This window comes from Vicia villosa, linkage group LG7 (genome assembly GCF_029867415.1).
Source record: "Vicia villosa cultivar HV-30 ecotype Madison, WI linkage group LG7, Vvil1.0, whole genome shotgun sequence".
NCBI classification, from domain to species: Eukaryota; Viridiplantae; Streptophyta; class Magnoliopsida; order Fabales; family Fabaceae; genus Vicia; species Vicia villosa.
Window position 1 is genome coordinate 104,319,207 of NC_081186.1, and position 26,273 is coordinate 104,345,479.

The following is a 26,273-nucleotide window of genomic DNA, read 5'->3' on the forward strand; positions in this document are numbered from 1 at the left end:
TTGTTTTTAATATCATATATTATTTTTAATAACATTTTATTTAATTGTTAACTATTTTATTTTTTATTTTTTAGTGGTTCGAAGAAGAGGAGGTGCGATCGACAGAATGCGTCAAAGAGGAAGACAACGTCGAGAGGCTGATGGCGAGGGACAGCAGGGAGCTGCTCCTGAGGTTGGTCCGCAGCATCCGGCATTTCCCGGAGGACCTACTGATACATCTTTATTGGTTAGATATCAGAGGCACGTTGCCTGTCATTTATGGTTGGGCGAGGTACGTAAATATTTTCTTAAATGTTTTTTAAATTACATGTACTTATATATTAACATATATTACAAATTATTTTCAGGAGAGACGACCAAAGCCGACCTTAAAGGTTGCTGCACATGGCAGCAAATTAATAGGATGGGTTCCGGCAATGCTCCCAAGGCAGATGGAAAATTGGTTAGTTGCATCTGGCCTGTCATCTTTGCAGCATACTAGTTTGGCCAGGGTAGATACGCATCTATTATCTGCTTTTGTTGAGAGATGGCATCCTAAAACATCGTCATTTCATATGCCGTTCGGCGAGATGACCATCACGCTAGACGATGTTTCTTGTCTTCCGTTACCAGCCGGATAACCCAATGATGGGGTTTCCGGTTCCTTTTTTCTCAGCCGGATAACCCAACAATGGGGTTTCCAGTTCTTCTTGCCCTCGGCCGGATAACCCACCCTTGGGGTATCCGGTTCCTTTTTTTTTTTAGTTATTTTTTTTTGTTTTTAATATCATATATTATTTTTAATAACATTTTATTTAATTGTTAACTATTTTATTTTTTATTTTTTAGTGGTTCGAAGAAGAGGAGGTGCGATCGACGGAATGCGTCAAAGAGGAAGACAACGTCGAGAGGCTGATGGCGAGGGACAGCAGGGAGCTGCTCCTGAGGTTGGTCCGCAGCATCCGGCATTTCCCGGAGGACCTACTGATACATCTTTATTGGTTAGATATCAGAGGCACGTTGCCTGTCATTTATGGTTGGGCGAGGTACGTAAATATTTTCTTAAATGTTTTTTAAATTACATGTACTTATATATTAACATATATTACAAATTATTTTTCAGGAGAGACGACCAAAGCCGACCTTAAAGGTTGCTGCACATGGCAGCAAATTAATAGGATGGGTTCCGGCAATGCTCCCAAGGCAGATGGAAAATTGGTTAGTTGCATCTGGCCTGTCATCTTTGCAGCATACTAGTTTGGCCAGGATAGATACGCATCTATTATCTGCTTTTGTTGAGAGATGGCATCCTGAAACATCGTCATTTCATATGCCGTTCGGCGAGATGACCATCACGCTAGACGATGTTTCTTGTCTTCTTCATGTACCGATTAGGGGCCAGCTGGTTGACCCCGATGTTGTTGTCACCGATTATGATGCTATCCATCTAGCTGTTGAGTTGTTTGGTGTTTCGCTGAGTGATGCAACTACAGAGGCTTCTGCTGTAAGGGGTCCTTACTATAAATTGGATTGGTTGAAGCAAGTTTTTGAGCAACAAAGAGCTGCGAATAACTTTACAGGCGCTATGAGAGCATACATGATGTTGCTATTAGGTTGTACCATTCTTGCCGACAAGACTTTTACTCTTGTCGAGGCAAAATATCTTCCACTTTTGAGAGATTTGGATACTTGTGGAAGCTATTGCTGGGGGGCAGCTGCACTGATTACTCTGTACAGATACTTAGGGGATGCCTCATTTTATTCATGCAAGCAGCTTGGCGGTTATGCCTCTCTTCTTCAGGTTTAAAATTTTACTTATTATTTAATTATACTTAATATCTAATATTTTAGTTTAATTTAGTTTATTATAATTTAGTTTAATTTATAATAGTAACTTTTACTTTTGTTTCAGTGTTGGATTCATGAGTACTTTCCAATTGTTGGAAAGAGAGGTACTTCTGGGTTATGTGGCATTGATAGTCCGATGGCTAGGGCGATGAAATGGGAATATAGGCAGGGGACGCAAAAATTGGCTGACATCCGAGCTGTGTTAGATCAGTTGACTCCTCACGATATTGTCTGACGCCCTTTTGAGGATCATCGGGTGCACCGTCCTTTTGATGATATCTGTTTGTATCGGGGTGGTTTGAAGTCGTTTGGTACTGTAGTTCTATATTTACCTGACAGATGCTTGCGTCAATTTGGATACAGACAGTACATACTGACTGCTCCTCCTAATGTAGACACACTTGATGTGGATGTTGAGTGGGCTACATATATGCAGAGTGTGTTGCAGGTGACCCGATCCCACGATGATCCCCGAGCTGCTTTTGCCACCATGCCATACGAGACAGACGATGATTATTTGCCGTGGTATTATATGGTGTCACATCCTCGTTTGAGAGCACCACAGGATGATGAGCCGATGGAGGTACCAGTGCCTGTCTATGACGAAGGACCGTCAGACCCGAGATTATCATATATATCTCATGAGCTTCATCATTACTTACAGCGTCATCAGGCTGTTCCTGAAGACGAACAGTTTCTGGAGATATTTAGAGCACTCAGACTTGCACAGGACGGACCATTACCTAGGGAAGGTCCAATTACTTATGACAATGAGTCTGATTGATGTCACATTTTATGTTTATATTTATGTTTTAGTTTGAGACTTATGTATTGTTATGAGACTTGTAGACGTCTGTATTATTATAAGACTTATAGTTTGAGATTAACTATTTATAATCCATTTGTCAACATATTAAAATCCAATAGCATAAAATCATACTAAATAGTACCAATGTTTTAATATCATAAAATCAAACTAAATAATGTCAATGTTGTAATATCATAAAATCAATCTAAGCTGACATATTTTGGCAGTATAGGCATAAGCCGTTGCCAATGTTGTAACCGCCCGGCAAATCCTACCATCCAAGAAGTCGCATCTTTTGTGCGATATTTCTTCCATTCATTTGTGACAGGTGGAAACGGGAATCCTTCATTCATGTTTACCTGCACATAAAATAAATATTAGAAAAAGTCAAATAGTGATTGAATGTACCAAAATTGTGTTACTAATTACCTGAACCCAATGATTTCCATTGACAAATCCGATGCAGTAAATGGATGCATTAGGTGAATGTGCACTCGTCATAGGAAAGTAACTCAAACTAGGGTGACCTAAAGAGACGAGAACAACATTATACCGATTAGCTATTACATATCCTAACTCAGGTAACGTCATCCATTTATTTGGTGGTTGTTGTCCTAAAGTTTCTATCACCAACGATGATCTCACTGTTGGAAGGCGTTCACCAAATAAATCCTCATACAACTTGCTTCTAGGACCTATAATTTCTTTCTCCAAATCCCGACGAACCATTGACCATCCATCTGTGCCATAACCATGCAAAGATGCAATGGCTCTAAACCCACAATTTCCATCATCTCTTACATCAACAATGTCATCAATAAATGGTCTGATGTAATCTGGAAATTGTACAATGTATTTATCAAATTCTTTATTTTTTGAGGTTTGGGATAGTTGTGAATATAACCTCTTTGAAGATTTTTGAGAACTCAAATGTGCTTGATCAACATACTCATATCCTGAAGGATCACGATAAACATCATATCCCACAGGTCTCTTCCCTTTTTTCTTAACCCCTCCTTTGGTTTTAATTTTTTCAGGCGGTGGACACATCTTTGTTGTAGTTGGATAAGCAATCTCACACACTCTGCTTTTTAATGCTCTTTTTCCGACAACATCTAATGACCTCCACATTTTCCAAATTTCATCGATTGCATTTGTCATGTCTATTTCTGATCCATCATCTGCATCTATATCTTGATTTCCTTCTATACTTAGTTTCCTCCAATGAATATGAATAGCCTCAATTGGTATCGCATCACCACTCAATGTATATCTCCCTAACTCACAAGCACATGGTAACCCATATACTTTTCTATGAGTACATCCGCACTTTTGCGTATCGGTACCCACCATGTCAATCCTCAACCACTCTTCAGCAATCTGCCTCAATGCAGCTCTTGATACTGAACCACGCAAATTTGAATAAAAAGGACTAGTATGTGCATGCTCAACTTCATAAAAACTCTTCTGAAATGAAGCTCTAATGTTGCCCACTTGTATCTTGATATTGTCATTCATAGCCTCCCAACATTTGCATAAATCACCTAAGCTATTCTCTAACATTTGCTTAAGTTTCCAATGCGCAGACTCCACCCTTTAAATAAAACAAAACAACTAATTATCTGTAATATTAATATAAAGAAACAATGTCGATAAAATCACATAAACATACCTATTTGTTGTGGTGTTGCCCAAATGTAACACTTGATTGATCCATGCTTCGACAAATCGATGTCTGTGCGGTGTCAACCATGTGTCATTCACATAATCAATAAAACCTTTGGAGTCAACACATGCATCCTCAAGTTGTTTCAACCGTTGATGGTACTCCATCTCATCACTAGCCTTTATCAGTTCAAACCACATTTTCTCCACTGTTTCTTGCATATCATCCACAACATTTTCCTTACACTTTGATTTCACGTTTTTGTTGATGTGAAATCGGCAAAGCAAATTAGCTGTCTTTGGAAATATTGTTTCAATGGCTTTCATTAGAGCAAGATCTCTATCAGTCAAGATTACTTGAGGACAATTATCCTGCTTGATAAACAACTGTTTCAACTTATCCAATACCCAACAAAAAGTCTCTGTCTGCTCAGATTCCATATAGGCAAATGCAACAGCAAATGTTAATTTAGTTGATGTCATACCAACTATTTCAAACAACGGTTGCCTGTACTTGTTTGTCTTGTATGTGCAGTCCATAATCAATACAATAGGAAACATATTCAACAACTTCACTGATTCTGGATGTGCCCAAAAAATATCTCTCACAACTTCTGACTCATCCTTTTTCCTACTCCAGTAAACATAACCTGATTCTTCAACCAACTTGAGCAATTGTTGCATTTCTGTTCTAGGACCCCTTATGTCTTTTTGTATCTTACTCTTATGTTTGTATATTTGCGTGATCCGAGTGACATTCTCCGGGTCACGCTCTTGCAATGACAATAATATGTGTCTTGGTGGAACATGACGTTTTGTCAAATCAACAATATGTTGCTGATCATCTGTATTTAGTCGACTTACGAAAGCATGACCTTCAAATCTATCAGGTAAGCCGTGGTTGTGTACTCCACATTTTACATCGATCTTCCATCCAGAACCATCTTTCGACGGTGTTGACCTAATTTTGAAAGGAAAACCACATCTCTTACTAGCACTTTGGGTTTCGCTATCTGTTTTTTTTGTATTTTCCACCTCTATCACAACCAAATACTAATTTATCACTTCTTCCTCTCTTGCCTGTTTTGATATCTGAACGAGCTATTATAACTGTCACTTTATTCCTTATTCCAACCTCCTTAATCCAACTTATCGCCTCTTCTCTTGTAGCAAATTTTTGACCAATTACAAAAACATCAGTTGTATCCACACATGTTTGAGTTACATCGCATTTCTTCAAAGGAGGATCCACACCTAAATATATAAAATTAATTTAGTTTAATATATAATTAAAAAAATAAAAAAAACGAAAAAATAAAATAAAAAAGGAACCGGAATACCCACAAAGGGGATATCCGGTTGAGACACACAACAAACCGGAACACCCACCCCTGGGATATCCGGTTGCGCAAAATTGAAAAAAACGAACCGGAACACCCACCTCTGGGTTGTCCGGTTTTGGATTTTACTAACCGGAAATCTGCATTTTGGGATATCCGGTTTAGGCAACGTCACAGTCTCCAACCCTCTTTCGTCCGTACAAACAGTAAAAATGAAAAAATAAAAAAAATAAAAAAAAGTTAAAAGTAAAAAAAAAGGATAAAATTGGAATTTTTTTAAAATTGTAGGGGTATTGGGATAAACGTTGGGGTACGGGGTATAATTTTCCATTTATTACCAATACAAAACAACTCATAGGTTAAATTGCTCCCTATATATATATATATATATATATATATATATATATATATATATATATATATATATATATATATATATATATATATATATATATATATATATATATATATATATATATACATTAAACACACACCTAAACTCGACATAAAAAGTATCTAACAAAGTCAAACAAAAACTTTACCGAAAATAAATAAAAAAGGCTCCGAAAAGAAATTCACTATAACAATGTCATCCCTTCAAAACACTACAACCAACAAAATTATCAACAAAACTACTCTAAAAAAAATATCACATATAGTATATAGTACCCAACATCAATGAACACAAGTTATCAGAACATAAATTTCCACAAGAAGAGGAAAGACATTCTACTCCAAGAAGGTCATAGACACTCAAAGTCTCTATTGAATCATAATAAATTTAGAGTTCTCCATATCAATGGCAATAGTAATGTTGAAGTATGCCTCAAAATTTAAGTGAAGAAGAGAAATGAAACATGTTTCGAGATTGCAGAAACTAGAAATAAACTTGGAAGTCAAGGAAGGTCGGCACCGAAGTCGACGCGATAACATAGTTGACCCGGTAGAGCCAACGGCAGGTCTTGTCATCGAGAACAAAGGTGGCAGCCTGGTCAGCAATGGTATCAGATTCGGTCCTATTAGTTTTAATGGGTTGTATTTTGGATCCGCTAAGTATCTGTTGGGTTTCAACAATTATAAATATGTATCTCTATCATTTTTGTCTTAACAACCTTCAAACCTTTAAAGCTGAAGACAAGAAAAGAGTTTAGGAATCCTAGTGGTAGTCTTAGAGAGACAAGGGAAAATTCTTAAGAGTGTGTTCTTGGAATTTGAGAAACCTTTGGAGATATTTAAGGGGGATTGGAAAAAACTTCTAAACACCTTGAGTTTGTGTGATTCATATATAAAGAGTTGGAGATATTGAAAAATACTTGAGTAGAAAATAGGGTTTGTTCTTGGGAACTTGAGTAAATATTTTGTTTAAAACTCATCTGTAATCTTTTGTAACAATTCTTGAAATTTTAGTGAATCAGAGAGTTTCTCTCTTCCCTAAGTAGATTGTTTGATCGAATTGGATAAATGAATTATTGTGTTTCTTGTCTTTTATCTTCTTAATTAGTGTTTAATTACACAAATAGTTATTTTTGTTGAAGACCATTTATTTTGGTGGTCATTGTTCTTTGTCCACACACATCAATTTTTTTGGTGTGATTGAACCTTTCAATTTCACAACAAATAAGTTGAAAGTTTTCCTAGTCACCATTTCCAAGCCAAAGTGATGCCCAGGACCTTCAAGTCCTCCATGTTAATCGCTTTACTTGAAAAATCAAATTATTTGAGACTTTAAGATAACTCAAACCAGAACATGTCAAACCATCAAAAGATTCAAATGCGACAACATATCCTCATTGATAACAAAAGACTAACTAAGCCACCTAAAAATCATATACCACAAAGTTAATACTACACCACAAATGACAAATAAATGAGAAACCAACTTTGTGGCACCCCCACAAAGACTACAAGACACCCCATACATTATATAAGGGAACCACACGTTTAGCCATGTTAACTTTATATGAACACTTATCCGTAAGAAGTTTTAGAGAGAAGAGAATCACCTCGGAAGGAGGTCATCAGCTAACCCTAACAGAAGGCACAACCCAACTAACCCAAATAGAAGGCAGGGCTTAATCCCTTCTGCTTACAGAGAGAGTGGGGCGAGACTTATCCTAAATGAGGGAATTACAAGCTATAAACAATGCAACTGAGTATATCTCATTATCCCTTACTTGTTATCACTAACAATTGATTCTAAGCAAAAGAAGTGACCCTTGTACAATATGGAAAAAGTTATCCATTAACGTTTATTCTCAAACAAACAAATGTCTCATCCACTAAAAACTCAACCTCAAATGACCCTTTTCGAACACTATCACCTGTTCTACTAACCTACCTTGATTACGCTGATAAAGTATGTGAAAGCTCTCTTTAAAGGGCTAGGTCTTATCCAAGAATCATCTCATAAATAGGTGTTCAGGTTGACCCCTTTTTAAAACCAGTCAAAAAATTACAAGTTTTAGAACCTAGGTAAAAGATTGTCTTCCACTAGAATGAAGATAAATAAGAAGAAATCACGTTGACACCATATCTAGCATATAAGATATCCCTCCACAACCTTATAACATGAAATAACGATTGTCAATGCCAATTATAAAAAAAATTAAGTTAATATGACAAAAATATCCGAACTCTAATCCTCCAAAAGTCTTTGGTCAGATTAATAGATTTAAACAAATTTAACTTCATAAACTTAAAATTTGTTTTAAAATAAAGATTAAAATTATTGTTATTTTCTGTGTGAATTATTAAAAGCATAATGATTTTTTACAATATTATTGTATTCTTTATTAACATGCTTATTTTAAAACAGAGGAATATTAATTGTCAACTTATCACTAATGATTAAAATGCCTTAATGTAGTAAAATCTAATTAAATTATATTTACCTAAATAAAAGTAAAATCTCTGTTTATATTGTAGAGTGAGAGCACAACTTAAAAGAAACTAATCCAAAAACCAAATGGACAATTACATAACCATAATTAACCATACTTTTATCCTAAGACTTTAACAAACCGAAAAGCCAAAAAGTCCACAAAAAATATCTTTGATTACCACCAATTAACCGACCACTTTTCCATAATATAGAACTAAACAACAAAAATATGACATTAATTCATTGATAATATATGAAACTAACAAATTTCACTACTCATTAAATTTCAAATTCCAGAATTCTTTAGAGCATGGGCGGTGCTATTAGTGGCCCAAACCTATTCATGTTCTCCACTTTTACTTTTTTTAAGTGATTATTTCACTCACATTCTGCCCCACCACCAAACACAACCTCTACCACTTTCCTCTGCTCACATGGAAGAATCATTGATTAGCTTCCAGACAATTCAAATAAAGCAAATAAATGACAGCTAAGTTTCCCACTAAAATTACTTGATTGGTTATGCATGGATATATACTCTTGTATGTATATACCTTTATCCATTACATACATTAAAATAAATTGTATATGTGAAAATATTTTTTAACACACTTTTTTAATAGATAGGATTTCCACAACATTTGGAGTATTAATAATTGTTTGATAATATTAAATAGTTTTAGTTTAAGCTAAGTATTTTAAATTATAAAATAAACAAAAAATATTTTGTCGAACCATTCTTCATAAAACAATTATTAATATTTTAAATGTGTGAATATGTATTTTTTTTACTATTTATAAATTTATCAAAATTTTACTGAACTTAATTGATAAAAGAAAATATATATATTAATAAAATATATGAGATGTTATAATATTTATTAATTTGTAATATTAAAGAGTTTAATTAATATGATTGTTATTGTTAGTGTAAAAGTGCATCATAATCATTCAAATATATTATTTTTAAAAAATAAAATAAAAGTTAAGCGTTTTATACAATCAACGCCTGTGATTATCTAACGGTATAAAAAAAATTTATACCGTCGATATATTTTAATTAAATTTATTATTAAATTATCAATTGAGTTGAATTATATACCTAACAATTAAATACTTAGTCCAAAAAAAACAATTAAATACTTTAAATTTAAATAATAGTATGAGTTTAATTAACTTATATTAAAATAAGCTTATACATTAATATATGATGTTTTGATCTTCTATATATAGAGCTCACTAAGATGCCTTTTGTAACATTTTTCTCTATCTTATCCTCTAGTCTACACCATTTTGAAAGGTTCCCCTAGAAATACTTCTAAACAAAATGGCTGGCATAGCATTTGGAAGGTTTGATGATTCTTTCAGCTTTGGGTCAATTAAGGCCTATATTGCTGAATTCATCTCAACCTTACTCTTTGTTTTTGCTGGTGTTGGTTCTGCCATAGCCTATGGTTAGTTAGTTAGTTCTCTCATCATCATTAGAAAGAAGATAAGAAATATATAATTTATTTTTTGAATAACAAAGATTATTATTATTATTATTATTATTATTATTATTATTATTATTATTATTATTATTATTATTAAACTTTGACAAAATTTATAGGTAAGTTGACATCAGATGCAGCTCTTGATCCAGCTGGTTTACTAGCAGTTGCTGTCTGCCATGGTTTTGCATTGTTTGTTGCTGTTTCAGTTGGTGCTAACATTTCTGGTGGACATGTCAACCCTGCTGTCACTTTTGGTTTGGCTCTTGGTGGACAGATCACCATTATCACTGGTGTCTTTTATTGGATTGCTCAGCTTGTTGGCGCCATTGTTGCATGTTTTCTTCTCAAGTTTGTCACTGGAGGATTGGTAAGTTCAATGGAAAATATACCACATTGCACCCACGACAGACCCTCTTTAATGCGTATATGGCAGAGTATAAGACAGACTACCGTCCAGAGACTAAAATTTGACACAGTTAATCTGTGTCATAGTTAAAGTGTGACTAACCTACCCAGCGAGTCTGATCGTGCTTAGACTAATATTGTGATTTGTTGTTTTTCAGGAAACTCCAATCCACAGTGTGGCAGCTGAAGTAGGAGTTATTGGAGGAGTTGTTACTGAAATAATCATAACATTTGGTTTGGTGTACACAGTTTATGCAACTGCAGCAGATCCTAAGAAAGGAGCAATAGGCACAATTGCACCCATTGCTATTGGTTTCATTGTTGGTGCCAACATATTAGCAGCAGGCCCATTCTCTGGTGGGTCGATGAACCCAGCAAGATCGTTTGGGCCTGCAGTTGTAAGTGGTGATTTCCATGACAACTGGATTTATTGGCTTGGGCCTCTTATTGGTGGTGGGCTTGCTGGGCTTGTCTACGGCAATGTCTTCATGCGTTCTTCTGAACATGCACCTCTTACTAATGATTTTTAATTTTTTTTTTTTGCGAGCTTATTCAAATTATGATTATTGTTAGTATGGTTTATGTTATGTATGTGATTCATGTTGATTTATGATTAATGTTTTTCTTTCTTTTTTTCTGTGTTTTTTTAGTTTGATTGTAAAGTTGTAAGAGTTAATCATTGTTTGGTAAGAAAGTTGGATTAATTGAGAGGCTTTTTATGTTTGTTGCAATTGTATTAAAGATGTTGGTGTGGCCCATTAATTATTCAATTATTAACCTTAAAATGCAAACTTCTGAACAATAGAAACAAGCCAGGGAAAACCATTTCATATTCATGTCCTTTGAAAACATTATGGTAGCCGGTAGGACATAGAGAAAGAGACCAAATACTATTTATATTCAGATCTCTATACTCACATAGTTTATATATTACTTTCAAGAGAGAGAGAGGAATGTTAGAATTTTTTTTTTAATATTCTTTAGTTTTCACTTTCTTATTAGGAAATGAGTCTCACAAAAAAAATGGTAGAGTTAACATACATTTTAAAAAGAGATTTGCTAGCATTTTTTAAAATAGTAAGCTCCACGCTATAAGACATATTAGCACATTTAGACTTTAGTGTTCTCAATTTTATTTGGTGGAATGAGGTTCAAGTAAAGACGTATTCTAATAGAAATTTGATAGGTTTATCTTTTTATAGAATTAGATAGGTATGAGGTCTGCCCCTATTTTTTTTTACTTTTACCTACTTTCTCTTTTTATATCATAAGCTTCTGCCCCTTTTTTAAAGAAAAAAAAAGTTCATACATTCAATATTTTCAATGTACAATAAATAAAAATAAAAGAATCATCATCAAAACTTTAACATAAACATAACTATTATACTCATATTTATTATAGTCAATCTCAGTGACGGAGTCTATTATACTCATATTTATTATAGCCAATCTCAGTGGCGGAGTCAGAAAATTTAGACAGTCTGGACAAAAACTTTACACTATTGATTATTCATCTGTTTTAATTTTTACACCTTAGTTTTATTAATTTTACCCCTAGTTTTGTCTAAAAATCAACTATTATATTTTTGGAAGAATACAAAGAAAATAGAGCTTGAGTCTGGGCGCATGCCCGAGCTAACTGGGCCTTAGAACTGTCCCTGGTAAATCTAAATCATGAATATTAAGACCTATTAAACTTACAAACTAGCCTGTCATGCTTAATATCACTAAAAAAATTTGGATGATCAATGTAAATTACTCATATAGATTAAAGTAAATAAATAATATATTTAAATTCATCTACTCTAAATGTATGTCTCAACTGATTTTCAAAGCGAACGCTGCTCTGATAGAAGTACATCTGGCGACTAAAGAGAAAATCTTCACATAGTCAATCCCCTTATATTTTGAGTAGCCTTTGTTATAAGACAGACATTGAACTTTTCCTTTTTTTTCCTTTCTGTTATATATGTTTTCTCTTGGACATATACTTGCATAAATAGCCTTTTTTCTCTTAGGAAGATGAACAAACTCTTATGTCTGAGTTTTCTTCAAGGATGTTGTCTCCTCCATCATTGTACCCGCACACTATTTTTTCGTGGCTAGTTATAGTCTCTTGAAAGGTGGATGGATCTCCAGATGTTAGTAAGAAGAGTATAAGTTGTTAATTCTTCATACTGGTATCTTTCATGTGGCTTAAGTTGACGTTGCTCTTTGTCACGTACAAGCAAATAATTTTGTGCTCCACCTGAATCTCCAGGTCCATGATGAGTTGTAATAACTGAATCTAGTTCTCATTGTGATCCATGTACTACCCGCACATTACTCAATGGTAGTATACAAGCGAATAATTTTGTGCTCCACCTGAATCTTGAGGACCATAATGAATTGTAGTAACAGAATCTAGTTCTCATTGTGATCCATGCACTACCCGCACTTTACTCATGGGTAGTAGCAATGACCGATGAATTTTAAACAACATCTCTGATGATAATTATCTTCTTTGAAATTGGATCCCTCAACTTGAAACTCTTCACACATTTTTTATAACTAATGAAGACACATTTTTTCGACTTTAAATCAAGTTTGGATCAATCATCACTAGATATACACACGTAAGTTGGAGACTAATAAATCCTTAAATTGTTAAGATCAGTGGGGCCACTTGTCCATACCACTTATGCAAACTTCCATCCAAAAAAGCTCGTGGTGACTTGTTTATGAGAATAACATGTCATATTAACAGCCTTTGTCCAAAAATCCTTTGAGAATCCAGCATTCAATCAGAGACATATTGTCTTTTCAGTTAGAGACATGCTCATTCTTTCAGTCACATCATTATATTGTGGTGTCTCCCAAAAAAGTATTTGAATATTGCGTTATGCACACACAAAAATGTAAAAGTTTGAAATAGTATTTTGTCTTATTATTTGGGTGTAGATATTTGATTTGTTTGCTTGTTTATTCTCTACATCTGTATTCCACAACTTAAATTTGAACAAATATCAGATTTTTACTTTAAGAAATATATTCAGGGGGAGACATCATGATTGTCCAAATCAAGCAAACTAGCTTGTGGATCATGAAGAGCTTGTTTAAAGCTAGAGATGTTGTGAAGGAGCTTCATGAGTGGCAAATGATGATTGAGCAAAGTAAGTACTCCACCAGGAAAATCTACTTTGCCTTCTGCCAGGAGATTGAAACTCTAAACCATCTCATTTTTGAGTGCCAAGCAACAAGACCTATCTGGCATAAAGTTCTTACCTGGCTGGGAGTTAACCACAACTCTAAACCACCTCATGTTTGAGTGCCAAGCAACAAGACCTATCTGGCATAAAGTTATTACCTGGCTGGGAGTTAACCACAACCCTAGAAACTGAGGGATGGAGCTTGCGTGGTTCCTAGGGGAATGCGGAAAAAGGGTAGTAAGGCTAGAATCTTTGTGTGTGCTTTCATTAAAACTGTGCACGAAAACTGGAAATATCAGAACCAAATGATATTTGGAGAAGCTATTGACATTCAACATGTGATTAGCAAGATTATTGATGTTTTAGTCTATCGTTGTTGGCATAAGGCCAAACTTAGACAACACCTCAGTAGTTTAATGATGTTCTAAGGTTTCCTTTTGGTTGTTTGGTCTTTAGGTTTTAGTTGGATCCTTAGGGGTCACTTGTACTTCATTGCCTTTTTGAAATATATCAATAAAGTTATATCTTTGTTTTGAAAAAAATTATATTCAAAGTGTGAAATAGAATCATCAGTGAAAATCAACATATAAATTAGAAACATAATTTGAGGCAGAATAATTCAAAAAAGTCAATATACAAATGAGAAACATAATTTGAGACAAAATAATTCAAGAAAGTCATTATACAAATGAGAAATATAATTTAAGACAAAATAATTCAAGGTTCGAATAATGAATCTTATGATTAATATGACAATGAACATAAGAGCTATATTTAAAACTATATAATTGAATTTTCAAAAATTAATTTAACGTTTGTAAGACTTTGGTGATATCAAGTAAAATTTGTAAGATTTTGGAATAAAATAATAAAATTTTCTTTTGATTTTTCATATTTTTTAATGAAAAATAATATTATAAAATAATTTATGATTTACATATTAGTAAATTTTGAAAAATATTAAAAATGACTTCTAAATTATGACCTCCAATTTATATTGAGACCAAATGAAGAAATTTTGTGTTTATTATTCTACTATAGGAGAAAATATTTGTTATTTTATTTAATTTTATTTCTCTTCAATCTATATTTATAATTTTTTTGACCAAAGCAAACTTAACTTCTTTCATTCATAATAATAGAATCAATACAACGAGGAATAATGTTAATAGAGCTGCGACAAGATCAAGAATTGGCCGCCTTTGAAAGACAATGGACAACCATATTCGCTTGACGCTTAACAAACTCTACCTCAAAGTTCGGAAAATGACAAAGTAAAGATTTAATAGATTGAATAATAAAATTAAATTCGGAACCACCTTTGTTTCTTCAATGAATAGCTTGGACAACTTGAAGAGAATCACCCTCGAAAATAACATGATCAAGATGGAGTGCTAAAGCACTTTGGATAGCTTCCTTTAACGCCAACGCTTCCGCTTCTAGGATAGAAAACAACCCAACGTCCCAAGCAACACCCGCATGAATAAAATTCCCCAAGTTATCCCGGAAACACCAACCTCTATTAGTAGTACCTTGACGACGATTAAAACCCGCATCAACATTGCACTTTAACCAACCGAAAGGGGGGAATCCAAGCTAGAGTGGAAGGAATACCAACCCCTCCCTCCTGAGGACTTTGAGCCATCCACCACTCTTGCCACTTGTGAAAAGCTAACCACCCAAGCCTTGAAACCTCCTCCTTCTTATTATTCCAAATAAAATCATTACTATTATACCACAACAAATCAATCATCATAGCAAAATGCCCCGGTACCTTCCTATCCTCCCTATTGCACAAGTTCAGAATAAGAGATTGAATATCATTAGAATGAAGGAGAAAATGTGATATAACGTCGGACAAACCTGCTGATCTCCAGCACTCGAAAGTCTCAGAACATCCAAAAAAGACGTGCCAGTCGTCTTCCTCCTCTTCCCCACACAATTGGCACATAATAGGACAAGGAACGTGGTGTTGACGTAGACGGACCCGGGAAGGCAAACAACCCGAACAAATTCCCCAAAGGAGATGTTTCACCCGAGGGTGGGGGGGGCAAAAATAGACCACAATCCATTCCAATTAGCCTCATTATTGTCGTGATTAGGGGGCTTCTTTCGACTCTTCCAAACACGATAACTGGAACGAACACTATATTGACCATCTTTCTCTTCCCTCCACACCAAACGATCTGTAACAACATCCTCAACTAACGGGACACAGGTAATAGCTGCCACTCCTGGAAAATCAAACAACTCTCTAATCAACCTCATATTCCATTGTTTAGCAAAAGGCAATAACAAATCTTTAACAACCAGATTATAGATACCCTGATGTTGAGGCCCCGGGACACACCTATCATCCTTTCCCCGAATCCAAGGCTCCTGCATTACCTTAATCTGGCTACCATCACCTATACTCCACCTACAACCAAGCATAAGAACATCTCTAGCTTTCCAAATACTCCTCCAAACAAAACTAGGATTAGAACCAAGATTAGCTTCAAAGAAAGATGTATTTGGGAAGTACCTTGCTTTGAAGATTCTGGACACTAAGGTTTGTGGGTGATTCATAATAAACCAACCTTGCTTAGCCACCATAGCCATATTAAAAGCTCTAAAATCTCTGAATCCAAGACCTCCATCCCTCTTAGAACAAGCTAACCGCTCCCATGCCATCCACCGAATACCCTTACTATTAGACCCTCCACCCCACCAAAAAGAATTCAACATTTTCTCTATATCAGAAATCACTGCTTCAGGAAAAATAAAAATACTCATCACATAAGCCGGAATAGCTTGAAGAACCGATTTGATCATGACTTCTTTACCCGCTTTTGACAAAGACCGTCCTTTCCAAGAATTAATCTGTTGCCAAATACGGTCTTTAATGAAAGCAAAAGTAGACTTTTTACTCCTCCTGATCATAGAAGGCAGTCCTAAGTACTTGCCAGTACCTAAAATATGATGAACTCCCATGATGTTTGCAAGATCTTCCTGGGCCGGTAAACTCAGATTCCGACTGAAAAAGACCTCCGATTTGGATAAATTGATTTCCTGACCAGAGGCTTTTGCATAGGTGTCCAGGACCCCCATAAGATGAGAAACTTCCTCCACATTTGCCCTGCAAAATAGAAAACAATCGTCAATAAAAAGCAGATGCGACACGCTAGGTGCCCCTCTGCAGATTTGGATCCCATGGATATCCCCTCTCGCTACAGAACCCTTAATGAGGGTTGAGAAACCTTCAGATATGAGAATAAAAAGATAAGGCGATAGTGGGTCGCCTTGCCTGAGTCCTCGTCCTGGTATAATAGGTCCAATTGTGTCCGAGTTAACTAGAACCGAATAGTGAACAGACGTCACGCACATCATCATCCAGTGTGTCCACTGCTTCGAAAAACCCATCTTAAGCAACATACTACGTAAGAAACCCCAATCCACTCTATCATAAGCCTTACTGATAACGATCTTAAGAGCTAACTGAACTCTCCCACCTTGAGTCTTTCTCTCGAGGGAATGGATGATTTCAGATGCTATCATGGCGTTATGCAAAATAGACCGACCCTCCACAAAAGCAGATTGTTCCTCCGAGATACAATTGTTTAGAAACGGCTTCAACCTATTCGCCGACGCTTTAGCAATAATCTTATAAATGACATTACACAATGAAATTGGCCGAAAGTCCTGCATTCTATTAGGCTGAGAACACTTAGGGATCAAACAAATATTAGTATCATTGATGGTATCAGGAAAATAGCCTTGATGAAGCCACGACGAAGCTGCCTGAAAAATATTGTCCCCACAGACTTCCCAAAAGTGTTGATAGAAACCGGGATTAAAACTATCGGGCCCAGGAGATTTATATTTATATATTTTTTTAAAATGGCAAAACCGTCATTGAGTAGTACTTCTAACTGTTGGAAAAACCGATGATGAAAAAATTTAAATAACAATGTTTATAAAAAAAATTACATAAAAAACAAGGTTTTCAGAAAATTTATCAAAGTGTCTAAGTTTTGCAGGACCCCCTAGAGTATGCGCCAAACCATTTGGCGCATTAGTATAAATTTTCTTGAATTAGCCAATTCATTTGGTGTATATGTGTTTGTGAAAAGTAAAAAAAAAAAAAAAAATCCACATTTGCGCCAAACCATATGGCGCATACTCCTAATTTTTGTACTAATGCGCCAATTCATTTGGCGCATACTCCAGGGGGTCTTCAAAACCTAAACACTTGGTAAATTTTTTGAAAAACTTGTTTTTTTTTTAATTTTTTTTTTAAACCTTGTTATTAAAATTTTTTTTTTCAAAACCGATAGATAACCTCTGTTATCGTCTTTCATTCACGTTTCACTCTACCAATGGCTTCGTCTCTCCACCAAACCTCCACTTTCCTCAAACCCCACCACCACTCTCAATCCCCAAAATCCTCAACCACCACACGCCGGAGCTACATCCCAGTACACTGCGGAGGACCGCGTTCCCAGCGCGGCCCACTAGTCAAAGGCCGGTTCCTATCCATCGAAGCAATCCAAGCCATCCAAACCCTAAAACGCCTCCACCGAACCAACCCCCAAAACCAAACCCAACTCCTATCCAACACGCTAACCCGCTTAATCAAATCCGACCTAGTCGCAACCCTCAAGGAGCTTCTCCGTCAACAGCAATGCACGCTCGCGCTCCGTGTCTTCTCTGCCGTTAGATCTGAATACGGAGCGGATCTTTCGCTCTACGCGGAAATCATACAGGCGCTCGGTAACTGCGATATGCCGGATGATGTGGACCGTTTGATTTGCGAGATTGAGGATGAAGGTGGGATTAGGGTTGATGAGGATCAGAGGAAGGGGCTTTTGAGTTTGATTAAAAGTGTTGTTGAAGCGAAGAGGAGAGATTCGATGGTTAGGGTTTATGAAATGATGAAGAGAAGTGGGTGGGGTTTGGAGGTTGAACCTGATGAGTATGTTGTTAAGGTTTTGAGTAATGGGTTTAAGGGTTTTGGAGATGAAGAACTTGCTCAAGAGATTCGAGATGAGTATGATAGGTTTTGTAAGGCCAAATTTGATTCGTTTCGGGTTTAGTGTAGGTTTTTTGAATGGTGATAAGTTGTTTTTGTTTGGACTAGACCCAAACACATTTTACAGATAGCGTTTATGTAATGTAGAAAAATATAATATGGTAAGGAAGATTCATCATATTTCTAGAGTGATCATATGTGTCTTTGTTTCTGAAGAACAATAGTGATCATATGTGTCTTTGTTTTTGAAGAACAATTGATAACTTGATTGCCAAATTAACTAATTGTGAGTCACAATTTCAACCATGTGATGCCAACCCTTCTGGTAAGTTATCTAGACTACAGGATTTACACACCTAAAAGAACAGTGTTGAGAGCACAATAGACCTTAAAAATACTCCCCTTAGAGAAGATCTGGGTTAGCAAGAGCAGTCCCATGTGTTCCATTTTATTCAATTGTAAAATAGAAGAATGAGATGTATTGCACTTTATCCAATTGTAAATTGAAAGATGCAAAATAACTTGTTACAATAAGTAGAATACCACATATTAAAAATACAAACTATGAAATGGTAAGAAAGAAAATTAAAAACTTAATAAGTATGAAATGGCAAGAAACATTGTTAGTAAGATTATTAATGAGAGACACTAGATAAAGATATTTTTTTGGGTACAAGAGAGACACTAGATATGATAGAGCACGTTTGGGTAGCATCTAAAAGAACCAATTAAATGCATGAGTTTTCTGCGTAATTGAATCCTATGGTTGCAGTACATTAATAGGCATTTTGGAGTAAAGCGTGCATTACATTAATAGGCAATTTAAGGTGCTACTATGCCTATGTCAATTATTTGTCCTTCATTAGATATTTCTTATCTATTTAAGTGGAGTGAGTGCACAAGTTAACACTATTGAATTATGTTAAAATTCTAGGACATAACTTTAAGAGTGATAATTCTTAAGGGGGTTTTGGTAAAAGACCGGAACGCTGCATTATTATATGTGTCTCATGTTTTGCTAAATAATCATGAGAAACATTTCTCTCTTTTAAGAGTGTGAAATATTTGAACTTATCATTCTCTAGTGAGAAGCTCTTTAAAATTGTGGAGAATCGTGACATAGTGATGTAAACATTAGTCGACTCTAAGATAAACTTGATAGCAAAGTTGGAGTCAGAATAACACATCTAGTCTTTGATGCCAATTTCCCAAACCATACGCAAACCATAATATATCGCCATCAGCTCAGCGTGAAGGATGTTGGAATAATCAATATTATCTACAAAATCATGAACCCAAACACCAACAACATTTCGAATCAATCCACCAAAACCCGAGACGTCGGGATTACCGAGTCTAATGTCATCAACATTCAAAATCATATTACTACCTTTTTGTGCATTCCACATGATCGTTCTTATTAGATGAGACATAATATACTTGAGAAAGCATTTACCTAACAAATCAGCAAAATTCATTGTGATAAGTTTCAAAGTATAGGAAAATACCATTTCGTTATCAAGACATAGTTTGTTCCTAGCCTGCCACAACCAGCAAGCAGCTAAAAAGATAGAGCCACAATTGATGTCATGTCTAATCCAATCATATAAACTATCTCCTTGAAAGAACATTGGGTCCAAGAAACCAATAGATTTGTAAAGCGAGTAGCGAATTCACAGTCTCTCAGGCAGTGTATAGTCGTCTCATCTTCCTGATTGCAACTAAGACAAAGATCCGTATGAAAGAAAGAAATTCAACTTTTTAGGGCAATCACAAACATATAGAGGAATATCAATATATTATGAATTGAAGTTTCAATTCCCATCCAAATAAACACCATTCACTTGCATTTCCAAATCGTGGATATCTACATCAAAAACATGCTCCGCTAATTTCCCTATCTCAGACCATTAAGAAAACCATAAAGAAGAGTTTTCATTCCCTAGTCTAAATTCAAAGCAATCTTTAACATCAAAGTGAACTTTCATAATTATATTTCAAGTAAGTGATTAAGTTTTTTTTTTATATTATGAAACATTTCTTCACTACTCCCTCCGTTTTTTATTATAAGTCGTTTTGGAAAAAAAATTGTATTTTAATATAAGTCGCTTTACAATTCCAATGAATAATTAATGCTATTTTTTCTATTATATCCTTAAATATTTATTATTCTCTCTCCTTTCAATTATATAAATTTATCTTCCACATGTCATTAATGAAGGATAATTTTGTAAAAACCTTCATAATTTCTCATTTTCATACAACAATTATTGTTTTTCTTTTTTTTTTATAAGCAAGGAATTCACTAAACGAGCACTAGGGGTACTCGAACCTGCTTACAAAAGGAGCTCTAAGAAATTCGGAACCGAACAAAACAGCCCAAGAAACTAAGAAATTCGGAACCAAACATTACAGCCCAAGAAAACAACTATTTGAAATAAAACAAAGGATTTCTACTAAACTCATAGAAATTACACTTGGAATTCGCTCTATTTCCGATGAACGACCATTTCCACGCTGTCAACTTAATATTCCATAACAGATCATCCATATTACAAGTCCCTCCGTTAAAAATGATGTCGTTTCTTAACTTCCATATATTCCAAACCGTCGCCGACCATATAATGCCCTCCTTCCTACTACTGTTACAGAACTTCCTGACACACTCCCCCCATAGCAAAAAATTCTTCCAAGCGCATGTAATAAAGCCGGGATCCTGCCCAGTCCAGCAACTTATATTTTTCCAGACCACAACCGAGAAAGGGCATGAGAAAAGAAGATGATCTAATGTTTCCTGACCATTCAAACAGAAATTACAATCAAAATCAGAATTAGTCAAAGGAATACCTCGCCTCCGTAATTGATCCTTAGTTGCTACTCTATTCAAAAAGCATCTCTAGACAAAAGCTCTGACTTTGAACGGCATGTCGGTAAACCATAAAATCCGCAGCGCTTTTTTACAATCACCCTCCAAACCGTCCGAATTCTGAGTAACAGCCAAAACATCGTAACCACGTTTCACATTATAGCCCTTGTCCACGTCAAGTTTCCAAAACAAAGAATCGGGTTTGCCTCTTATCGGAGCTGCCATATGTAAATGAGCTAAGAGCTGCTGCAGCCTCGGAGATATGCCGTCGAACGTCAGAAAATTATCCATAGCCAAAGCCTCCCATACCCAAGATGTGCCTTCCCACCTTCCCATCTCACTGACCTTCGCCCCTTTGTTATTACTACTAACATAAAGATCATAAAAAGTTTCCCTAAGAGATAAATCGCCCAGCCAAACCGCTTCCCAAAACAGAACCGAATCTCCTTTTCCGATTACGTTGAAAGTATTTCCTGCCAGAATCGAGACTTGAGCAGACTGTTCGAGCTTAATGATGTTGCTCCACCATACAGAATTAAACTTTGAGCCGCAATTATTGTTTTTCTTAATCTGTGTGAAAAATCTAAAACGACATATAATAAAAAACAGAGGGAGTAATATACTTATGTTTTAAAATTTAGACTCATATGAAATCACAATCCTAGCTTAGACCTCAAACCAACTTATGCAACATAGAGATGTGACCTCTCTTGCTTTCCAAATCCTAAGACCACAAAACTTTTTAATTTTAATGATTTACTATGTTCAACAAGATACACATTAGAGTTTGAATTATCCTTTTACATCTAGAAATTAGGAGTGATATTTTTTAGAAATTAAATTAATTATTTATTTATTAAATTCATCCAAATTATGTGAATCCAAAAAATTCCACCAAATTTGATTCTCCCCTCACACGGTCGAATCAATGACAAGCGGTTTTTCTTTCTCTCTCTCACCTAAAAGCCCCTTTGTGAACAGTGTTTGATCAATAACCAGACCATTCTAATCTCCCTTTCACTTTCTCTCTCTAAACACAAACGGTGCATGGACACAACTATCACTCATCTTCCCCAATGAGCAGCACTACTCTACCTTCAGTTCCACCACAAGATGCATGGACTCTCACTTCCCACAAACTCCTCCCCCGCTGGATTCCCCTTTCCCTTTCTCACCAGGTTTTTTCCCAATTACCCAATTTCCAAACCCTAATTCCTTATTTATCCAGTTCTACTAATTGGGAACTAACCCTAGTTTGTCAATTTTCAATTTCAAAATTGGGTGTTTGATCAAGTTGCATAGTGTTTTTTTTAAAAGTAATTTTAATTACTTATATTGCTATTTTGTGCAGTCAACGATCCCGATTTCGATATCGAGAGTTAACCAAGTTGATGCTGCAAGATTGGACATTGAAATGTCAGCCATGTTGAAAGAACAGTTGGTTAAAGTGTTTACTTTGATGAAGGTACTTTGATGCTATTGTTTATTGTTGAATGAATGAATGGATGAATTTCAATGATAGTGATAATTGAGTAATCGTACTATCAATTTGGAACTGCTTTCAAGTTATGTTTTTACTATTTTTTATTTTGGGATTAGCCAGGAATGTTATTTCAGTATGAAGCTGAGCTTGATGCTTTCCTTGAGTTTCTTATTTGGAGATTCTCAATTTGGGTGGATAAACCAACTCCTGGCATTGCTCTCATGAATTTGAGGTATAGAGATGAACGTGCAGTTGAATCAAGGGGTAAAGGTAGGAAGGTCTGATTCTTATTTGTTTGTATATACTATACAGTGATATATAGCCAGTATCGTCGAATAGCATTATAGCGCAACAAAATTTGAACAAATCTCAGTTTAGTTCAAAGTGTTGTCAAATAGAGGCGATAACAGATTAGCAGCGTTATAGCATTGTAGCATAGTGAAATTTGAATAAACAACTATTTTCTGTAATTCCAGATTTACAATACTGAATTAGCTAAGCTGGCATTCAGAGTTGTGATATGGTTCTGAATTCTATTTGCTTATTTGATAAAATACAAAGTTTAACAACTGAGAATGAGTTACTGCCATGATGGATGACCAGGCCTTGAAACACGTATTGTTGATGATATTTTGTTGATGCCTTGGATAAGGAAATTTTGATTCATTGGTGATTGAACATTTCTTTCAAGTTTTTGTTGTGTATTTTTTTTATCATCGCCTTTCTTGCATCATGGTCATATAGCACACGCTGCTAAAGTTTTAAAGTATGATGAAGCGTTTTCTTGCTTTATCAAAGAGCAAACAATCATTTTGATCCTGGAATGTGTGAGACGTTGTTACTATATTTTCTAAATGCATCAAAATTGCTAATAAAAGAGACAGTTGAGGACGTGTTTGCAGTTTCAATACAATCCGGACTATATTGACAACGACTGACTCATTTAGGGACCATAATGATTGTTTAATTTAAATATTGTCCATCCTTGTAGCAGTGATATGTTTAACTATTGTTCATTCTTGTAATTTATTTATTAACTTTTCTTTCTTTTGGATACTATCCATGCAGTTAGAACTGGTCTGGAGGGACCTGGACTCACAGTTGCTCAGAAGCTTTGGTATTGTATTGCCACTGTTGGTGGTCAGTATATTTGGGCTCGCTTACAAACGTTCTCTGCATTTCGTAGGTGGGGTGATACGGAGCAGGTATTTTTTAAGTCTGATCTTTTTAATCATACACTTCCAACTTGCAAACACGTAGGCTATTTTGGATAGAAGCGAGCTCTAATTAATTTGTTTTACAGAGACCATTGGCACGGCGTTTATGGATCTTGATACAAAGACTAGAAGGGATTTATAGAGCTGCTTCATTTGGAAACCTGTTGATATTTCTTTGCACAGGAAGGTGATTCTCTTGAACAACCTGACAGTTCACACAGCACTATTTGTTTCTTTGGGTCGAGTGTTTTGAATATTTCTTGTTGAAGTATAAATTTCTAGCATGTATTGGTTTTGGTTTGCCTGGATGTTCTTTTTGTTCCCTCTGACGAAACTATCTCATGATTTACTTGCTCTCTACAACTTATCTCGTTGTGTGTTATTTTGAAGCAGATATCGAAATCTTATTGAAAGAGTCTTACGGGCTAGGCTTGTATATGGGAGCCCAAATATGAACCGGGCTGTTAGCTTTGAGTATATGAACCGACAATTAGTTTGGAACGAATTCTCGGTACTTCTCCTTTTCATCCATTTTTTTGTTCTCTTAAGTTTGTTGAATCCTATGGCTTAAACATGGTACTTTTATCCTTTAAAATTTCTTATCACCTAGGTTTTATTTACCTTAACTTAAGCTCTTTATATATTGAACACAAATTGTGGCATGCATTGTTTTCCATCTTCTGCTTAGAATGCTCGGAAATCAATTATTCTTAACTTTCAACTTTTCAATGAATCTGAGATTCTTTCTATCGTCGATATGTGCTATTATGTGTGACGATTTATGAATTAAATTGCTTAATCCCAACTTGACACATTCATTTATAAACATTCCGATACTAAAAGAGTTTATGCATTCTCAAAGACGCTACTGTATTAGGTATGCCATGCCAACAGGAACAGCTGGGTGCTATCTCACAACAAGATGCATCTCTCTGGATTTGATGGCATTTTTAATTTGCAAACATGTTTAACTTATGATTATCTCAAACACTGATGGTAACTATGCCTGGTTCTGATGGCAGGAAATGCTATTGTTGCTTCTTCCTCTTCTTAATTCATCATCAATGAGAAATCTCCTTCGGCCTTTTTCCAAGGATAAATCATCAAGTTCGGCTGAGGATAGCACTGCATGTCCCATTTGCCAGGCTACTCCAGTCATTCCTTTTGTTGCTTTACCTTGTCAGCACAGGTACATCTCTAGACATGTACTCGGCATATCGCTATATCTTTTTTCCTGTTGCGAACTTTTCACTTGCCATCACTTCTGATATTTTAGAATAACTGTAGATGTTTGATGTTTGTAGACCACAATTATATGTATATATGCTTCAAAATAATCTATTTCTCATTAATTAACTTCGGCTAAATAATGCTTTACAATTTCTTTGTGCAAGATATTGTTACTACTGTCTGCGGACACGATGCGCTGCTGCCTCATCATTTAGGTGTTCTAGGTGTAGTGAGCCAGTTGTTGCTATGCAACGCCACGGTGGTGCCTCCACGGAGTAACTGTTACTCAGAGAGAAGGAAACAAATATTAGAGTTAGGGAGTATTTGGTCTACTTATAGAATTACTAGTTTATAGTGTAAAACACTACCAGAAATTGTGGTGGTATATTTTTCTACTTTTTTATTTGAATTCTCCCTTATTATTTACATTTAATTGGAAACAGAAAAGGAAAGTAAAAAATATCAAATTTCTTCATAGCATCACCTGCCCTATTGAGTGGGACGTATTCATTCTCTTGTAAACAATGTATCTTTCAATGAGTTAGATTTTACCATCTATTTGAAGGTTCAAGGTGATGATGTTTTGTATACACTTGGAATAGTTTATTCCGTTTATCTTATTGCATTACATTACATGAACATTTGTAATAATATATGTATACATTTCATAAACATAATTTGATATGTCTACGATGTTTTCAAATTATTTTAATTTTTTCCAAAATAACTCATGGATAAGTTATTATAGGATAGCTTATTATGATTAAGATTTTCTTAGGGATAATATGTTTATAATTGTTGAGGCGTTTTTAGTGTTTACCAAACTTATAATGGTGGGTTTGCAGTTTCAGTTTCTAAG

The 26,273-nt window shown here is 35.3% G+C and overlaps 5 protein-coding genes across 5 annotated transcripts; 4 read left to right on the forward strand and 1 right to left on the reverse strand.

Annotated features, from left to right (window-relative positions):
* Positions 1–670: 670 nt before the first annotated feature.
* Positions 671–2,611, forward strand: LOC131619893 (protein MAIN-LIKE 1-like). The gene is made up of 5 exons (XM_058890932.1): positions 671–719; positions 829–1,025; positions 1,103–1,780; positions 1,892–2,028; positions 2,167–2,611. The coding sequence occupies exons 1-5, from the start codon at positions 671–673 to the stop codon at positions 2,609–2,611; spliced, it is 1,506 nt and encodes a 501-aa protein (XP_058746915.1).
* A 224-nt stretch (positions 2,612–2,835) lies between these two features.
* On the reverse strand, positions 2,836–5,786 carry LOC131619894 (PKS-NRPS hybrid synthetase cheA-like). Its single transcript, XM_058890933.1, has 6 exons — positions 5,774–5,786; positions 5,381–5,554; positions 4,910–5,313; positions 4,308–4,822; positions 3,065–4,229; positions 2,836–2,994 (listed from the first exon to the last, which is right to left on the reverse strand). The coding sequence occupies exons 1-6, from the start codon at positions 5,784–5,786 to the stop codon at positions 2,836–2,838; spliced, it is 2,430 nt and encodes an 809-aa protein (XP_058746916.1).
* Positions 5,787–9,791: 4,005 nt separating this feature from the next.
* LOC131618137 (aquaporin TIP2-1) lies at positions 9,792–11,150 on the forward strand. Its single transcript, XM_058889404.1, has 3 exons — positions 9,792–9,975; positions 10,131–10,381; positions 10,578–11,150. Exons 1-3 carry the CDS (start codon positions 9,849–9,851, stop codon positions 10,947–10,949), a joined length of 750 nt encoding a protein of 249 aa, XP_058745387.1. The 5' UTR covers positions 9,792–9,848; the 3' UTR covers positions 10,950–11,150.
* A 6,776-nt stretch (positions 11,151–17,926) lies between these two features.
* Positions 17,927–18,806, forward strand: LOC131618139 (protein THYLAKOID ASSEMBLY 8, chloroplastic). Its single transcript, XM_058889405.1, has one exon. It carries the CDS (start codon positions 17,966–17,968, stop codon positions 18,680–18,682), a length of 717 nt encoding a protein of 238 aa, XP_058745388.1. The 5' UTR covers positions 17,927–17,965; the 3' UTR covers positions 18,683–18,806.
* A 3,575-nt stretch (positions 18,807–22,381) lies between these two features.
* Positions 22,382–25,972, forward strand: LOC131616339 (peroxisome biogenesis protein 2). Its single transcript, XM_058887645.1, has 8 exons — positions 22,382–22,662; positions 22,836–22,949; positions 23,084–23,237; positions 24,036–24,172; positions 24,271–24,371; positions 24,578–24,695; positions 25,207–25,373; positions 25,579–25,972. Exons 1-8 carry the CDS (start codon positions 22,561–22,563, stop codon positions 25,691–25,693), a joined length of 1,008 nt encoding a protein of 335 aa, XP_058743628.1. The 5' UTR covers positions 22,382–22,560; the 3' UTR covers positions 25,694–25,972.
* The last annotated feature ends 301 nt before the right edge of the window (positions 25,973–26,273 follow it).